Source organism: Primulina tabacum, chromosome 14, assembly GCF_025594145.1.
Source record: "Primulina tabacum isolate GXHZ01 chromosome 14, ASM2559414v2, whole genome shotgun sequence".
In the NCBI taxonomy this organism is placed as follows: Eukaryota; Viridiplantae; Streptophyta; class Magnoliopsida; order Lamiales; family Gesneriaceae; genus Primulina; species Primulina tabacum.
In genome coordinates, this window is record NC_134563.1 from 36,113,126 (window position 1) to 36,127,623 (window position 14,498).

The window sequence follows — 14,498 nt, forward strand, 5'->3', positions numbered from 1 at the left end:
TTAAGTCCGACTTCATCTACCAATGATCTTTTGTGTCTAATGATAAGAATGAGATTCCAAACTCACATTGTCTTGATTTCAAATCCACTTATATGAGCATGTCATATTTAAGATTAAATAGAAAATTTTATATATAAAAAATGTCGGATGTCAATTATAATATATTCAAGTTTTAGATCATAATGACTTCCAAGTATATCAAGAAGCATGGAATGAGGAAATTTCATAAATATAAGAATATTTTTTTCCCAGCGGTTATTCATCAATTTGAATACGAAAATAGAAATGATTAATTTAAATGGATTCTCAACAATTGTTTTAATAACAACAAATAAGAAAAATGATATATAATATTATATCGCGGCAATATAAATTAACCTTTACAAAGATAACTTTAAAAAAGTGAATTAATACCGCTCTGTTAGCAATCAAATAAAGATAGAAATAATTAACTTCAACAAATATATGTAGGGATGCTCGTACGACATCATTACCTCACAATCAAGGATACAACAGACAACATTTGAAGAATACAAGGTTAGAGCTAGGTATGAAGAAATTAATTCAATCATCAGATATGTTTTCCATCAACCTTTCCCATCTCTGTGCTCATCAATGAGGTGATATTCACATATTGGATATACAATTTTGATATACTTCATCGCATCTAATAGATGAGTGTCACATTATTTGTGGGCACAGAAGTATTTATGGTTAGGTGAAGTAGAATTTTTGTTTTCTGCTTATTTTATTCCATTGATCAAATTACGTGGAACGAATATAAAGTTGAAAAATTATATTTGGAGGTGTCACGTAAAGAAGCATTGAAGAATGGTGGACCACTTTCTTGAATTTTTTTTTACCAGAAAAACTCCAATGCGGGCATGTGGATTCATTCATGCATGTACACATGCTTCATCTTCGAATATTTCTATTTTATGTGCAGACCTTACTATTTCTTTAATTATTAATATTACCTAATGTTGATTTATTTACACCTTTTTGAGTGTAACATTTAATCAATTGACATTGTATAATTTAGATGTTATAATGTGGTTTTCAATTGTCTCCTAGACAATATAGTACATGACATGAACAATTAACCTTTACCTCAAAATTCACAATTATTTAAAATGTCTATGAGCAATTGCAAAAAAGTAGATAAAACAAAATGTCATGTGTATATCAATATATATATATATATATATATATATATAGCCAACCTACTTAGTGGGATATAGACTTGTGTTTTGTTGATAGAAGCGGCTGCAAAAACTAATGATTACCAATCTAAATGTGGTTATATATGTACCAAAAATAAGCAGAGACTTGAAAATTGAGTCGAGGGATTATCAATTATCTCTATACCCTAAGTGGTGGTTGTTTACTTTTTTAAGTGGGGTAATAGAAAATCATATCATGTATCATTACTCTACACTTTTCACATAGGCTGTAATTTGCATTTAAGCAAAGTTTTGCTTTATCATAAATATTTATTTAGTACTTGGTTTTTTTTCCAATTCCACAATTGAACAAGTTAAAACTTAACGTTCGAAGTGGGTTAAAACCCTGTGAAATGGGTTGTCGAGAGGGACGAGTCCGAGACAACAAGTCCAATGACGGGTCCGAGACGAGTCATAAGTTTGTGGGTCCAACCCGAGTTGAACGGGTCGGAATTTGAGATGCGTCGGGACGGGCTTAAAAAAGAACGAGACATGGTTGGGTCTAATGTCCTAATTTTCTTTAGTAGGGCATGACCAAACCCGTCTCGTTGTCATCCTTACATGCAAGTGTTTACATTTTGTATGATTTTTTTTAAACGCACATACATTTTCCAGAATTTTCTCAATCAGACTTACAAATAAAGGGACAAAACACGCTACACTCTGATTAGATTAACTCGATTTTTAAAACACGATTTGTTCGAATTATTATATTTTTTTCACGGTTACTCTCTTATTTTAAAATATAAAAAATAAATATAACTCATTGCCAGCTCAACATCAAAGGCGATAAAATATTTTATTAATATTTTTTTAGTCAAGTCAAAATGGGTGATCGGATTGTATATGGCGTTCTATGGTTAGTGTATAATTTAGTTGACAATTACTGAGCATCCATCCATCCATCCACACTAAAACCGTGAAACACAATCCCACAAGGAAAGTAGAAGCAAACAAACATCCTATCTCCTTTGGATAGTTTTCATTTTCATCTTTGTTACCTTATATATATATACACACGCGCACGAGCGTGACAAAAACAATGAAAACATTTTTAATATCAAAATATATAAAAACAACACATTTAATAATATTCATAATTTTTTTTTTAACAAAGAGTGATAATTTTGTTTTTTAACCTTAGTTTAAATTTTTTACGCTTGAGGATGTCATTTTTTTAAATAAATAGCTGACCAATGTTATTTTGCAAATTTCCTCAAAAATTACACACACACAATATATATATATATATATATATATATATATATATATATATATATATATATATATATATTCACATAACACCATTTATAAAAAAAATTATAGTTCTAGTTAAAAGGTTAATTGGTTTTTATAATTTGATAGCAATACTTTAAGGCATAGTTTGGTACATGAGATAATGGAGGGATTGATAAGTAATATTCCTTATCTCATGTTTGATACATTTTTAAAAAGCTCGTGATAATATCATGAGCCCTTGATAAATAAATTTTTAGAAGGATAAAATGTCCCTTCTATTAGGTGTGATAATTTTAATTTTATGATAAAATACACTACAAATAACTTAATTACCCTCAATTTATAAATGATTTTTATAAATCTATGCTAGTAGGTAGAAATTAAAATCAAATAAATATTTTTATTTATTTTTATATATTATATAATATGATAATTATATAAATGAATTCGAGATAATTATATAAATAATTTTTATAAATCTCAATAAAATTATTAGTATCACCCGATTAACCTTAAAAATTGATATTTGACTTGACTCACAAAATCAAGGGTTCAATTATCATATTATATAATATATAAAATTAGGTAAAAATAAATAAATCATGCAAGCACTATCGGCGCATGAACAGATAAAAAATATGAACTCAAGCAACAACTTTGAAATTATAAAATTTATTATAATAAGGTTAATTTTGTCATTACAATCTAATATATAAATTTAATCACTCTTATTAAAATAATACCAAACATTAAATATAATATCCTACATATTATTTATCCTTAACTTGTCCTTATATTATATATCACATGTTTATCTTATTATGTGTACCAAACTATGCTTAAAAGAACTTGATACGTCAATAAAATCTATATCTATTGAATGAATATAGATTTGTTTTTATGCTCAATAATTTTTAAAATATACAAAAACTTAACTTATATTAATTTCAATCTATCAAAGTTTTGAATTTGAAAAATCATTTTAATACATTTTTTCCATGTATCCATGTTTGAGTGAGTCTATGTTATACCGATAGTAAAAACTCTCTGTGTGTTTGTATAAGACGATCGATCTATCATCTCACCGTAAATTAAAAAGTGTCGATGAACCTCACATTTTTTGTTTTTAAGTGAGATAATCGGATGATCATATTATAAAAAATAAAAATAAAAAATATATCTCTCGATGCTTTGACAGTTTTTTCGTCCATAAGTAATAAAGGTTTAGATCTATATTATATCGAGAGATATATTTTACTTTGATTTTAATAATAAATCAGTATATATGGCATAAATTTAATGGAGATTTCTAAAATATTAAATTAAATAATAATACAAGCGGATAAATCATAATCCCTGTTCTAGTACAGTACGCGTTCAAACTTCATGTTTCGGTTCTTTTTCTGTCTATTTTATTACCAAATCCCTGTAACTCTTCCATATTTTATTTTTCATTTTCCTTAAATATTTTTTTCTCTCTTGGTATAAAGAAAACATAGATCTTACGCAGTATATATATATTTCTTTTGTTGATGTTGATTTCTTCCTTCTTCTACCCGGGTGTCTTTTAGTATTTTGATCCACACAGTACAACCCCTTCACAGCTCATACATCACCAAAAGATTGTAAAAAATAAAAGAGGAGAGAGGGGGAGAAACCCTTTCATCGAAAACAGGGGGTTTCTCTCAAGAAAAGAACCGGAAGAAATCCACCGAAATCCCTCTTTAATTGAATCCCACATTCCCATTCACCAAATGTGATTGTAGTTTTTGTATTCTTGTGTTGTCCGTTCATGCATCACCGTTAGTTGATTGTTTAATGCGAAGGGCTTTGTGGGTAGTGAGAGAGGAGAATAAATCAGAGGACTGAGGACCTGGGTTTCGTCATTTCCCTGTGTGTATGCAGATGGTTCTTGAGTGAAGGATAAAGAATCGATTTTGTCACTCCTTTTCTGTAAAGATTGTGATTTGTGAAGGTTGGCGTGTGGAATAGGAAGAGCTTTTTTTAAGGTTTATTTTTTCTGGAATGGATACGAAAGGGAGACTTGTGGCGGGTTCACACAACAGGAATGAGTTTGTACTCATCAATGCCGATGAGATTGGAAGGGTCAGCGTCTTATAGAATTCGTATTCTCTTGTTTATTCAATTTTTCTCATTTTGGTTGCGTTAAGCGAAGCTTTTTTGCGTGACTTTGTGTTCACACTGCTCAGTCACTCCGCGTTGGCTAATTTCTAGTTTTAAGTTTGCGTGCCATTTTGGTATGAGATCTTCAAATTTACTGGTTTGTTGGAAATACTTTTTGTTTTGATTTTCTGTATGCAATTCGGAATTTTCGCAGTTTGATTTTCTGTATGCAATTTGGAATTTTCGCAGTTTGGCTAATTCAACTGCTCTGCAGCATTTTTTCGTGTCGTTCATATTTCTGTGTCATTCTTGATGCAGTGTGTGTGATAAGCAATTGACTTTCTTGATTTGTTCTTTTTAACTTTTTCAGATTTCACGGTCGGTCCAAATTGTTCTCACTTGCTTTATTGCAGTTTATCCTGAATTCACTTTGAATTTGTTGGAGTCTTAATACAGTCGCATTGTCTTGCGTCGATCTTTGTTTCTCAGCACATAATCTCGATCTGGTGCCAATTCTTACATTAGTGTTGGAAATGGCAGGTTACTTCTGTCAAAGAGTTGACTGGACAGATTTGTCAGATTTGTGGAGATGAGATTGAGTTTGGTGTAGATGGGGAGCCATTTGTCGCCTGTAATGAATGCGCATTCCCTGTTTGCAGACCTTGTTATGAATATGAAAGACGAGAGGGTAATCAAGCTTGTCCTCAGTGCAAAACCCGATACAAGCGAATAAAAGGTAATTTTTCTTCTTCTCATTATCTCGGATGTTGCTGCATCATATTTTCTTGTTTTAGTAATGATGTCATTAATGAGCATTTTGATCTTTAGGGAGTCCGAGAGTCGATGGAGATGAAGAAGAAGAAGAATTTGATGATTTGGAGAATGAATTTGATTATAGCAGCAATGAAAGAAGAGATCTTCATCAGATTGCTGAGGCAGCACTTGCTGCTCGGCTTAATGTTAGTCGTGGTTCTTCTGGTATCTACACTTCTTCATCAGAATTGGATCCCTCGGCCGTTAACTCAGATATTCCTCTCCTTACTTATGGTCAAGAGGTAGGTTTCTCCTCGTTTATCTGACGTGGTTCTCCCATAGGGAATTTGAAAGAAAATGGGAATCGTGAGAATGGATTAAATAGTTTTTCCAGTACTGTCGTTCTGATAAGAATGTTTCATGATAATGGTTCCTAATGAAGGATGATACAATTTCTGCGGACAAGCATGCTCTCATTATCCCTCCGTTCATGGGTCGTGGGAAGCGAGTCCATCCTATGGCATTTTCCGATTCCTCCATGACCGGTAATCTTTCAATGTTAGTCCTAGATGTTCAATTAGTTTCCTAGATGTCGAACTTCAATTTTTCAACAAAATTGCAGTGCCACCGCGTCCAATGGATCCGAAGAAAGACTTAGCTGTATATGGATATGGTACTGTTGCTTGGAAGGAAAGAATGGATGAATGGAAGAAAAAACAAAACGATAGGCTTCAGTTGGTTAAACATCAAGGAGACAAAGGCGGGGATGAGCTGGATGATCCTGATTTACCTATGTAGGTTCATTGTTTCGGTTTCCTTTTTCACGTTCCTTTTTATATTTCTATATTATCTGTTTGCGTGTGAGTCTTGGTATTGCAACTGTAACTTTCAACTATTTGTTGCTAGTGAAATTAATCTTATCTTGACCTGCATGTGCCATTACTCTTGACAAGAATTTGCAGATACCGTGAGTTTGAAAGAGAATCTCTGAAAGAGAATCTTTTGTCTTTGTTATGCCTAGATTAGGCACCTAATGGAATGCAAGAAAAAACTTTTACATATTGAGCATCCTAGGCTATAAATCTTGGATATATTTTATCCTCATTTCTGTTTTCTTCTATAAAAGGACTTGCATGTGCTTCTTTTTTGTTCAACCTTTGCTCTTATTTTTATCTCAGTTATGTTTGAGGCATGCAAATGTAGTAGTTTGTTTATTGTCACTATTTTCTGCAACTCTTAAGATGTAGGAGTAACTGTAGAAGCCAAGTTGCTGTATCATAGTTAAGCAAAGTTTGACAGCCATTGATTCATAACAAAATTTATAGATAATGTCAATTGATATATGACCCGATAACTTAATCATATGCAAGTATTAAAGTGATCAAAATATATAGTTAATTCGATTTCTTTCAACTGTACTTCTTTTGCTTCCAGTTTATTTACCTCATATCTTGATGTTTTCTATCGTAACTTACAGGATGGACGAAGGCAGACAACCTCTTTCGAGGAAGCTACCAATACCTTCAAGCAAGATAAACCCTTACAGAATGATCATTTTACTTCGAATGGCAATTCTTGGGTTGTTTTTTCACTATAGAATTCTTCATCCTGTCAATGATGCATATGGCTTGTGGCTAACGTCAATTATATGTGAGATATGGTTCGCTGTCTCATGGTTGTTTGATCAGTTTCCAAAGTGGTCTCCAATTTTGCGAGAAACGTACCTTGATAGACTTTCACTAAGGTAAATATTTCATCTAATTTTTCTGCCCATTTTTGTTTATTCGTCTTGCTGATAACATCCGACTTCAATGTTCCAGATATGAGAAAGAAGGAAAGCCCTCTGAGCTAATGCCTGTGGACATATTTGTGAGTACAGTTGACCCCATGAAAGAACCGCCACTCATTACTGCGAACACGGTTCTTTCTATTCTTGCCGTCGATTATCCTGTGGACAAGGTTGCTTGCTATGTCTCAGATGATGGTGCTGCAATGCTTACTTTTGAAGCTCTATCCGAAACATGTGAGTTTGCCAGGAAATGGGTCCCATTCTGCAAAAAGTTTAGCATAGAACCCCGGGCTCCTGAATGGTATTTTGCCCAAAAGGTCGACTATTTGAAAGACAAGGTAGAGCCAACATTTGTGAGGGAACGCCGGGCAATGAAGGTGTTACACCTTTTCCCTTTTTATCTGTTTCGGAAATAATGTCTCATCATTGACTTGATGTGTATTTTTCGCTAGATTCGGATTTTACACTACCTTTGGGTTTATGGAAAAGAAAAATAGGTCAATAACTCATGTTTTCATTTAAGATGACCACACACTATTTATAAAGCACCCAAAAGTAGAAATTTTTTTACATTTTGGGTTTGAAGTTTGATGGCTGAAACTTTTTTTCTGCAATGCTCTTCATTCAGAGAGAGTACGAAGAGTTCAAAATTCGAATAAATGGATTGGTTGCCACCGCACAGAAGGTTCCTGAGGATGGTTGGACCATGCAGGACGGAACACCATGGCCGGGAAATAATGTCAGGGACCACCCTGGAATGATCCAGGTATAGTGAACTTGCTCTGATTTTATGCTTCCTTTTGACAGAAATGTTATCGACTAGAAGAATTTCTCATTGTATTTTGACTTTCGCAACAGGTGTTCTTGGGTCAAAATGGTGTCCAGGATATTGAAGGGAATGAATTGCCTTGTCTCATATATGTTTCGCGTGAGAAGAGGCCGGGTTTTGAGCATCACAAAAAAGCCGGTGCTATGAATGCTTTGGTTACTATCTTCTGTTCTCTTCCTTCCACTTCGATTATGTTTACGCTTTCCAGAGTAATTTGTTGCATCTTCAGCCATCTTATTTATAATTCATGTTTTTTTAATTCCAGATACGGGTATCGGCTGTCATCTCAAATGCTCCATACCTGCTGAATGTTGATTGTGACCACTACATAAATAACAGCAAAGCTCTAAGGGAAGCTATGTGTTTCATGATGGATCCTCAAGCTGGAAAGAAGATATGTTATGTGCAATTTCCTCAAAGATTTGATGGAATTGATCGGCATGATAGATATTCAAATCGCAACGTTGTCTTTTTTGATGTATGTGTGATTTTTAAGGGTGTTCAGCGTTCTACTACAAACTATGAGTGTTATACGTGCATAATTCTATGATGTTTTTTTGTAAAAGGCTAATTTTATCTCTACTGCTAATAGATAAATATGAAAGGACTTGATGGGATCCAAGGTCCAATTTATGTCGGAACTGGATGTGCCTTCAGGAGGCAAGCGCTTTATGGATATGATGCTCCCAAGAAGGCAAAACCGCCGGGTAAAACTTGCAATTGTTGGCCCAAATGGTGTTGCTTCTGCTGCGGATCTAGAAAGAAAAGTAAGAAAGCGAAATCAAAGAATAATAAGAAAAAGACTAAGAGCAGGGAAGCTTCAACACAGGTCCATGCTCTTGAAAATATTGAGCAAGGAATAGAAGGTGAGTGAGTAGATTTCAACCGGCGTTATTTTATAAGAGTACTTAAACACTACTAATGACGTTACATTTAAAGAAAAATTAATCAAATTCCCTGGTTTTTTGTATTGATTTTTTGGTATTTATGTTGTAAATTTCACCCACATGGCAGGAATTGAAAGAGAAAAATCAACCCTCATGCCCCAGATTAAATTTGAGAAAAAATTTGGTCAATCACCGGTTTTCATTGCTTCAACACTTCTAGAAGAAGGCGGTGTTCCACCTGGAGCATCATCAGCTTCCCTCTTGAAAGAAGCTATTCATGTCATTAGTTGCGGTTACGAGGATAAAACAGACTGGGGGAAAGAGGTATTCTGTTTCCATGTAGAGTCTTTTTCCCAACGATCTTATAGTGATTTTTTGCATTAATACTCGTGTTCTTCACTATCAGGTCGGATGGATTTATGGTTCGGTTACTGAGGACATCTTGACTGGTTTTAAGATGCATTGCCATGGCTGGAGATCCGTCTACTGCATACCACATCTGCCTGCTTTCAAAGGGTCGGCCCCTATCAATCTATCGGATCGTTTACACCAGGTTCTTCGATGGGCTCTGGGATCTGTTGAAATTTTCTTTAGCAGGCATTGCCCTCTTTGGTATGGATACGGGTGTGGTCTGAAACCATTGGAAAGATTTTCTTACATAAACTCGGTGGTATATCCATTGACATCACTTCCCTTGATCGTTTATTGCACCCTGCCAGCTGTTTGCCTCCTTACCGGAAAATTCATTGTCCCAGAGGTGAATCTCTCGTAGAAAAGTTAGTTTGATAATCGTTTTGCTGACTCTTATCTTGTGTTATAATATACAGATCAGTAACTATGCGAGTATAATTTTCATGGGCCTTTTTATATCAATTGCTGCAACGAGTATCTTAGAGATGCAGTGGGGTGGTGTTGGAATCGACGACTGGTGGAGAAACGAGCAGTTTTGGGTGATTGGTGGTGTGTCATCTCACTTTTTCGCTCTAATACAAGGTCTGCTTAAGGTTTTGGCTGGTGTAAGCACGAACTTCACTGTTACATCCAAAGCAGCCGATGATGGAGAATTTTCGGAGCTTTACCTCTTCAAGTGGACATCTTTGCTAATCCCTCCAATGACTCTGATGATCATAAACATTATTGGGGTCATAGTCGGGATCTCAGACGCCATTAACAATGGCTATGAATCGTGGGGACCTCTATTTGGCAGACTTTTCTTTGCATTGTGGGTGATCGTCCATTTATACCCCTTCCTCAAAGGTTTCATGGGGAAACAAGATAGAGTACCCACTATAATCGTGGTTTGGTCGATTCTTCTTGCTTCTATTTTGACGCTGTTGTGGGTTCGTATCAACCCATTTTTGTCTAAAGACGGGATCATTTTAGAGGTTTGTGGGTTGAATTGCGATTAGATACAAAGCAGAAATTTTATTAGTTGGATTCAAGTTTATAAGTAGAAAGAAGGAAGTTAAAAGATTTTGATGTCCCTGTATGTAAGCATGGATATTGGTTGCATAAGGGAGTTTGAAGATGCTCTGGGGTGACCTGTTGTAGATAAAAAAAGAAGCTACGGACGACCACTCTTTTTTACGTTGTTTTTGTTTAATTCTTTGGACAGGTTGTGTTCTGTAACCCCAAATGAACATAAAGTTTGGTTAATAAGTTCTATTCTATATTAAAAGTATTCTTTTGTTGTTTTATTCTCTTATTTGCTGTGTTTTGTTTCTCTGGGTATCGATTTATCCAATGTTTCAACTTAACGTATTTGTTGTGTTTTGTTGCAACATTTACAATTCTTCTTTACATAATTAATCCGAATCCTTCTCCGTTTATACCATGTCAGGATACTTGTTAACAGCTATTCCCATTTAACCTGCCTTACAATATCCATCAATCATGGTATTATGTCACAAGGTTGAGGATGAATCCCCTAACAAACATGGAACACAGAAGCTGTTTGGCTCCTGATATATTGTCGTTTCTGCAAAGATAATTGATTAAAATATTTTAAGGGAAAGCTATGTTTGACAAGATTCAGAGCCCAGCCATGAAACTTTAGAGCTTCAGCAACATGACCATTCCCGCACAGTTCTTTTGCAACGATAGAATGGGTGAAATGATCAGGAGATATGTAATTTTCCATTATATTGGATAACAAAGAGAGACTACACTGGTATAAAACCTTCCACATGTATCCAATGAATTATACGTCACTGAATCAAGCATCAGACCTTTTTCGACCATAATATCACAAAGTTTCAAAGCCGCCTCCAAATACCCATGCCTCGCATACCCACCAACCATAGTAGCATAGGTCCTAACATTAGGCACCACTTCCATCTTGACCATTTCAACTAGAATTTCTTTGGCGCAATCCATCTTAACTCATCTTGCAATAACCATTGATGAAACAATTGTAACCAACTACATGAGGCATACACAACCTCTGGACATATCACCCATTTTCTTCACAAGTTCGTGAGCTAAAGTGAAGCCCTACACGCTTCATCAGTTAACATATTAAAACTGATGACATTTGGCAAAAACCCACTTCTCAGCATCCTACATAAATCAATGATTATAAATCATAAGATTCAGCGAATTCAAATTTTCACAACATCGATATGATATCATTTCATATTACGCTATCCAAAATCAACCAACTTCGTCTAGCTTCAAGAGAAGGTTAAAAAAATTGTTCCATCCATGGATTGAAATCCAATGACCTCTTGATCTCAGTTTCTCGATCACAACATATGCATCCACTGTCGCCCCAAGTTCTGTACAAATCCTAATCAATGAATCAAAAACTGCACTGCTTTGAAAAACTCGCATCATAACTATTGACCAGTGGTTTTGAAATTTCCAAAGGTAAATAACCTTTTGATATCATCAATTTTTTCGTCAAACATAATGCATCGTCAAAGAATCCACCATCGCATGAATCAGAATATAAAACAAGACTCTAACGAATCCAAAAGGCATTCATGTACTCTTATTCTCTGGTAGAACTCTAAACTAGATTTGGAGATATCTGAAACTCTCGAAAAACACGGCAAATAAAGGAATTTGCGAGTGTTGAAGACAGCTGGTTCACAAAATCCCATTTATTCCGCTTTAAATTCACACAAACAGCTTTGCAAATAATATTTTCAGCAACTGAAATGGTTGCCCAAGTGAAAGCCTCAGACAAAAGTATCCCTCTTTTTTGCTGGAAGAGACATGGAACAGAAAACCCAGTTCATAACATGACCTTTTCCACCTCAAGAACAAAATTAAAGAACAAAAGATACATTAAGGCAATGAACAAATAAAACTCAAGCAAAATATACTAAGCAAGATATGACCACGTTAAATTAAAACCTTGCTTCAGAATGCAACAACAGCAACCGATAAAATAAAATTCCGTCAAGAATTAAATGCAGAGCTCACCAGTTCAAACTCAGAGGCGCACACTTCGATCCAATATCTATTCCCAGAGATCCAAAATACATACAGAACCGCATGGACGGATGCAGTAATAAAAGTTGGGGGCTTGAAGTCAATATGATAAGTTATATATTATTAAAAAAAAATTACATTATATCGTTCAACGAAGTTGTGCCCTACGAGATTTTAAAACATAAAATTCATCAATAATAGAATTTACATCAATATGTTTAGCTAAATCTCGTTCAATACAGAGTGTCAAACAATCGGCAAGAAAGTCATCCTCCATTTTATTGCGAAGTGCCGTCTTCACATGCTTCATTGCTGAAAAAGCCCGCTCAGTAGTGGCAGTAGACACAGGTAAGATCAAAACAAAATGAATCAATCTAGTCAACATAACATAAACACTTGACCGTCCACTCTCGGTCAATTGCTGACACAACTCAACAAGAATACAGAAGTATTTATCTCCAACTTCTTCACGAACCATCTGTCGTACTCTATTGGCCATAATATGTAAAATCTCTTTCTGAATTTCTGGAGCGATATATTGGGCATTTTTTGGAGCATTCTCAAGCACAACTTCATCAATTTCTATATTCATTTTTGCAAAAGCCTTCACCAATTCAAGAAAATTTCCACGATTAGATGAAGATAGAGATTCATCGTTACCTCTAAAAGCACAACCTTGAAGTGCTAGCCAACGAACAGCTACAATTGAGGTGCTCAAACGCAGACGATTTTTCTCTTTTTCCTCTTTAGATTGTGCATGCATCACTTTATCAATATGTTGTGAGGGCCTCATCAAATTTTCAGCCCTTCTCTCACACATAGTATGAGGTGAAGAAGCTGCAGAACCAATATGAGCAAGAAAAGCACATGTTTTTCCTTGGTTTACCCTTTTCCAATTGTCAAATCCTTCATTGACCAATGCCGAGATATTAGATGAATTAACATCATTCAGGAAAAGAAAACAATAGAAACAATATGCCTTATTTGTTGAAGGCGAATACTCCAACCAATAAAATTTCTGAAACCATTTTTTCTGAAAACGACGATTCTGGCTTCCAAATTTTGTACCTGGATACTCCAACATATCTGGTTGATAAGGCCCCATATTTAGATATGAACGTCTTATCTCATCTCGTACATTAACATGATATTCACATATCTGTTTTCTTTTTCCCGTATCTCGTTCAATAAAAGTAGACGAAGACTGATGATCGTCTCTAGGAGAGGAACATGAAGGAATTTGGATATTGGGAAATAGAAGACTTTCACTGGATTGATGTTGCATTGTAAGGACCGTAGGAATTGAAGTATCTTCACTAGCTTGACGATCTCTCTTCTTAAAGAAAGAGGATATCAATGTTTTTCCTTTCTTTGCAGCAGATTGATATTCCATTTTGAAATAGTTCGATTTATAATCCTAAACAAGAATAAAATAATTATTAAACAAATAAACAAGTAATAGTCAATCAACAACTCAACAACAAACAATCAAGAAACCACAAATCACACACAGAGAAGCTATAAAATAAAAAATAAAAAATGTATAGCCGATTCTTACCTGGATTGTTGCCTTGCCGATGAGCAATTCGATTTCTTCGGGAGTCCGCAATTCTATTCTGTCGCTAAAGGGCTTGGGACTTGGGAGAGAAATTTTGTAGAATTGAGGTGGGGCGGATCAGAGGATAAATTTGGTCTCATCCTTGTAAATGGACGAGACTTGATTGGACTAAGACATTGATGTACGACGGTTTTTGAAACTAATAGCGACGATTTTTCAAAAAAAGTCGCTAATAGCGACTGTTATTAGCGACTGTTCGAATAAACCGTCACTAATAGCGACGGTATAATTAAAACCGTCGCCGATCCACATTGGCGGCGGTTTTACTAAAACCGTCGCAAATATTAGCGACGGTTTTCAACTCTGACAGAACCGATGATAGCCGATTACGCACTAGACAATAACAAATATATAGTAATTAACAAATTAAAAGAAAATAAAAAAAAGGTTTATGTAGGGTTTTAATGTGTGAAAATCAGAACGAAAAAAAAAAACCTAAAGAAGCTCTCACTTTATATCTGCCATTTTTAAAGAAAACGATTTTATTATTAATTAATTAGATTATATCATATATATGATAAAAATACTTTAAAAATATTATATTATTTTGTGAGTGAAAAATATTTATTATATGTGTTGAACAAAGAATTTTTTATAG

The 14,498-nt window shown here is 34.6% G+C and overlaps 1 protein-coding gene and 1 pseudogene across 1 annotated transcript; one reads left to right on the plus strand and one right to left on the minus strand.

Annotated features, from left to right (window-relative positions):
- The first annotated feature begins 3,957 nt into the window (after positions 1-3,957).
- Positions 3,958-10,541, plus strand: LOC142525563 (cellulose synthase A catalytic subunit 6 [UDP-forming]-like). The gene is made up of 14 exons (XM_075629875.1): positions 3,958-4,568; positions 5,127-5,322; positions 5,415-5,641; positions 5,782-5,884; positions 5,962-6,133; positions 6,817-7,083; positions 7,160-7,505; positions 7,757-7,894; positions 7,987-8,112; positions 8,223-8,435; positions 8,550-8,823; positions 8,972-9,168; positions 9,251-9,601; positions 9,672-10,541. Exons 1-14 carry the CDS (start codon positions 4,488-4,490, stop codon positions 10,251-10,253), a joined length of 3,273 nt encoding a protein of 1,090 aa, XP_075485990.1. The 5' UTR covers positions 3,958-4,487; the 3' UTR covers positions 10,254-10,541.
- A 168-nt stretch (positions 10,542-10,709) lies between these two features.
- LOC142523995 (uncharacterized) lies at positions 10,710-13,387 on the minus strand (annotated as a pseudogene).
- Between the last annotated feature and the right edge of the window lie 1,111 nt (positions 13,388-14,498).